This window comes from Nicotiana attenuata, unplaced genomic scaffold (genome assembly GCF_001879085.1).
Source record: "Nicotiana attenuata strain UT unplaced genomic scaffold, NIATTr2, whole genome shotgun sequence".
In the NCBI taxonomy this organism is placed as follows: domain Eukaryota; kingdom Viridiplantae; phylum Streptophyta; class Magnoliopsida; order Solanales; family Solanaceae; genus Nicotiana; species Nicotiana attenuata.
Genome location: NW_017673324.1, coordinates 113156 through 117303, shown reverse-complemented (window position 1 = coordinate 117303; position 4148 = coordinate 113156). Strand labels below are relative to the sequence as shown.

General features: G+C 40.4%; 1 protein-coding gene across 1 annotated transcript; it reads right to left on the bottom strand.

The window, feature by feature from the left end:
- Positions 1-356: 356 nt before the first annotated feature.
- On the bottom strand, positions 357-3449 carry LOC109216049. The gene is made up of 6 exons (XM_019380179.1): positions 3199-3449; positions 3030-3093; positions 2626-2833; positions 1996-2522; positions 1642-1848; positions 357-1385 (listed from the first exon to the last, which is right to left on the bottom strand). The coding sequence occupies exons 1-6, from the start codon at positions 3447-3449 to the stop codon at positions 357-359; spliced, it is 2286 nt and encodes a 761-aa protein (XP_019235724.1).
- Between the last annotated feature and the right edge of the window lie 699 nt (positions 3450-4148).

Below are 4148 nucleotides of genomic sequence, written 5' to 3'. Positions count from 1 at the left end.
ATCAATGCCTCTGATAACTTTGCATTCCACTACCTGGGTGCTTGTTTGAGACTATACAGGAAAGCTGCAAGCTGGCCTACTCTCCCCCTGACTCTGAAAACCCTGAGGAGGAGTCATATAGATTTCACCGGGCAAATCACCCTATAGGAAAGCATTGTACACATCCATTTGATGGATATGCCAATGTTCTGAAGCTGCAACAGAAAGGATGGTTCTAACAGTAACCATCCTAACAACTAGACTGAAAGTTTCTTGATAATCAATCCCTTCCTGCTGACTAAACCTTTGGCCACCAGCCTGGCTTTAAATCTTTCAACCTCCCCTGTAGCTTTGTATTTCACTTTAAATATCCACTTTCAACCAATAGGCACCTTGCCTGGAGGAAGTGAGACAACTTCCCAAGTGTGATTAGCCTCCAAGGCTGCTATTTCTGATTTCATAGCCTCCACCCACCTTGGGTATTTAACAGCCTCTTCATAAGAGGAGGGCTCCATAACAGTGGAGAAGGCTAAAATATAAGGCTGGTAAGAGGGAGAAAGTCTGTCATACGAGACATAGTTAGCCATGGAATATGGAGTAGTAGTGTTAGAACGCTGAGTGACAAAGTCCTTGAGCCATAGTGGGGGATGTTTAGTTCTGAGAGATCTCCTCAGTGTAGGACAGGGCTCAGGAGCAATAGACAAAGAGCTATGCCTACCTTCTGATAAGGTAGGGGACAAGTGATCACCAAATGATGAAGTAGATGAATTGATGTGTGGAGAGAGACAGATATCTGTGGGAACTTCTTCACAGCTAGGAGGTGAAGGAAGTGGCTTGAATATAGGAGGAAATACAGATAGAGAGTCCTTGAATGGAAATACATTTTCTCTGAAAATAACATCTCTATTTACAAAGAAGTGTTGTGTAGCAATATCTAAGAGAATATAACCTTTTTGAGTGTTTGAGAATCCTATGAGCACAGCAGGCATGGCCCTAGGCATGAGCTTATCTGTCTCCTGTACTTGCTTTGCAAAACACAAGTAGCCCAGAGTTCTAAGGTGTCCTAGCTGAGGCTTCCTATTGTACAACAGCTCATAAGGTGAACACCCCTTCAATACTGATGATGGCAGTCTGTTGATCAAGTATGCTGCAGTAATAACACAATGACCCCAGAACTTGATTGGAATGTTAGCTTGAAACCTCAGAGCTCTGGTGATTTCTAGGAGATGTCTATGCTTCCTCTCAACTAACCCATTCTGCTGAGGAGTGTAGGCACAGGTGGTTTGATAAAGGATTTCAAGGTTATTGAACACAATTTTACATACTGAATTTAGAAATTCAGTACCATTGTCAGATCTCACCATTTTTACTGTTTTATTGAACTGTGTATGAACAAAGGCAATGAACTGTGGTAATACAACACACACATCAGATTTCAGTTTCAGTAAGAAAACCCAAGTCATTCTAGTGAAGTCATCAACCACTATGAGAAACTATCTATAACCATCAAAGGTTGTAGTTTTATAAGGTCCCCAAACATCTACATGAATGAGATCAAATGCATTAGTACTCTTCATGCTACTGATAGGAAATGGTGTCCTGGTTAGTTTAGCACAAGGACACACACAACAATATGGCATTAGTAATACTAGCTAGTTTGACAGGAAATAGTTTCTTCAGAACAATAATAGACACAAGGCCAAGTCTCCTGTGCCATAAGACTATATCATTGGGACTGATTGAGAGGTCAGACTTTGAGCTAACAGCTGCCAGGGACACAACACTCAGTCTCTTATATCCATGTTGTTGTAGGAAGTATAGACCAACTGTTTCTCTACCAATCTCCTTCACCCTGCTATTGAAGAGATCCTGGAACACACAAAAATCAGGATAGAAAGAGGCAAAGCACCTTAAGTCCGTTGTCATTTTTGACACTGGTAACAGATTATACTTGAAATGTGGTACATAGAATACTTCTTTTAGAGTGTTGTTGTTTGATATATGACTATCTCCAACCTGAGTTACTTGAGGGACATCTCCATTTGGAAAGAGAACTTTTCTAAAGACAGAGGGTTCAACTATAGAGGCTTTATTTAATAGATTGACATTGGACACCATGTGGTTTATTGCCCATGTGTCAATGATCCACTCTTGTGGACTAGTGGAAGCTAGTAAAGCAATACTAGTACCTACTACATTAGCTTGGGAAGTAGGTGAAGGACTGTTGTTTCTTGCTGAAGGAGAGCTGACAGTGTTGCTGTTCAGATTTTGCATGATTTGATCATATTGTTCCTTGGTGAAGAGAAATGCACTACCTCCTCCATGTTGTGGTTGTTGTTCCATACTTGCAGAGTGATTATTGTTTTGCAAAGGTTGAATAGATCTTGGCTGCATAGTAGTCATCTGTGAACCAGAGTTTGGCTGTCCACAGGACTGTGTGTACGAGCTTAGCTCAGGTAGTGAATTGTAACTACCAGAAGTTGATCCATACTCTGCTACTACATTATAAGCACCAGCTCCCCCTTTCTTCTTAAACTTGTAGTCTGCTGGATAACCAACTATTTTATAGCAATTCTCCTTGCTATGACCCTTTAGTTTAAAGAACTCACACTAGATTAAAGTTCTTTCTGTATTTTGGTCTATTACCAGGCTTAGAACTGCAGAGTGCTGTAGATTCATAGTGTCCACCAATGGCATTAGGTGAAGACCCTAAGATTCCTGCTGATCCTCTTACATTTCTCTGACTCTCCTCCCTCATTAACATGGCATAAACTTGATTTACAGAAGGAACAGGTTTTATCATAAGGATTTGACTACGAGCTTGTGAGTATGAGTCATTTAAGACCATAAGGAACTGATACAGATTTTGTTTTTGAAGATGTTCAATGAATTTCTTAGTTTTAGGGCAGTCACAAAACACGATGTGGAACTAGATCTTCAATTTCATTCCATATGTGTTTGAGTTTTGAATAGTACACAGATATAGAGGAGATTCCTTGAGTTAGGGTTGCAATTTCCTTGTGTAGGTTGTAGCATCTAGTGTCATTCACTTTGTCAAAACGCTCTTGCAAGTCCATCCACACAGTGTCAGCATTGGTTGCATATGCAATTCCACTGATCAAAGTCGGTTCTACAGCATTCATCAGCCATGACAAGACAGTAGCATTGCATCTTTCCCACTGATACCAGTATTTTTCTCAAAAATTTTCCTTCTTCCACCTTCCCCCAACCATTCCGAGCTTATTTCGACCTAAAAGAGCAATTTTCATATATCGATACCATAGTGAGAAATTGTCTGTGCTTGTTAATTGAAAGGAAATCAGAGATATTCCACTTGTATCCGTAGGTTCCAAATACAGAGGATGAGTGACTGGAACTGAAATTCCTTCTTCAAATTCATCCTCCGATGAGGTTTGAGAGGTTTCAGTTATAGTTGTAGATGTTTCCTGCTCAAAATTCTCAACCGCCATTGTTGACACTTAGAGCTTCAGAATTGAGATGCGAAGAAGAGAATTGAGTAAGGAAGAGAATTGAGGAGATGATTACAGATCCGGATCGATTTGTGAGCTTCAATTCATAGCTCAAAGCTCTGATACCATGTTAGATTTCAGAGAATCCTTGAGCCGAAGAACCCTAGAAATAGGAGAAACATGTGTAGAGAGAGAATGAATTGAAGAAGAAGAAAATGAGAGAAATATCTTTTGTTAGTTTGATAGTTAAATAGTAGTAAATAACCCTAATCCTATATATATATATATAGGGCTCATTGTATCATTGTCAACATTAATCAATAATAGATTTTTCTCTCGTGTATTCTTACATGGTATCAGAGCATTGGTGAGATAAATATCCTTGTGCGTCATTCCAACGACATCCGGGAAGAAATCAGTCGTCACCGTACAATTTTCCGGTGACCTGAGTAGCTGTTTCCATCAAAACCACTTTTTACCGGTGTTTTGCATAAACCAACACCACCACAGTATTCTCCATCTCCGGGCGACCAGACCCCAAAAAAACCCCCACCGGAAAAAACCCATCCACGCGCCGTCACGCACCGGCACGTGGACCTCCTTCCGGTCAGTTTCTGACGACACTCTTTTTGGACAATCCTTCTCAGGACATTATTCCGAGTCGTTCTATTCAAGTTTCATCAAATTCCGGCAACCTTT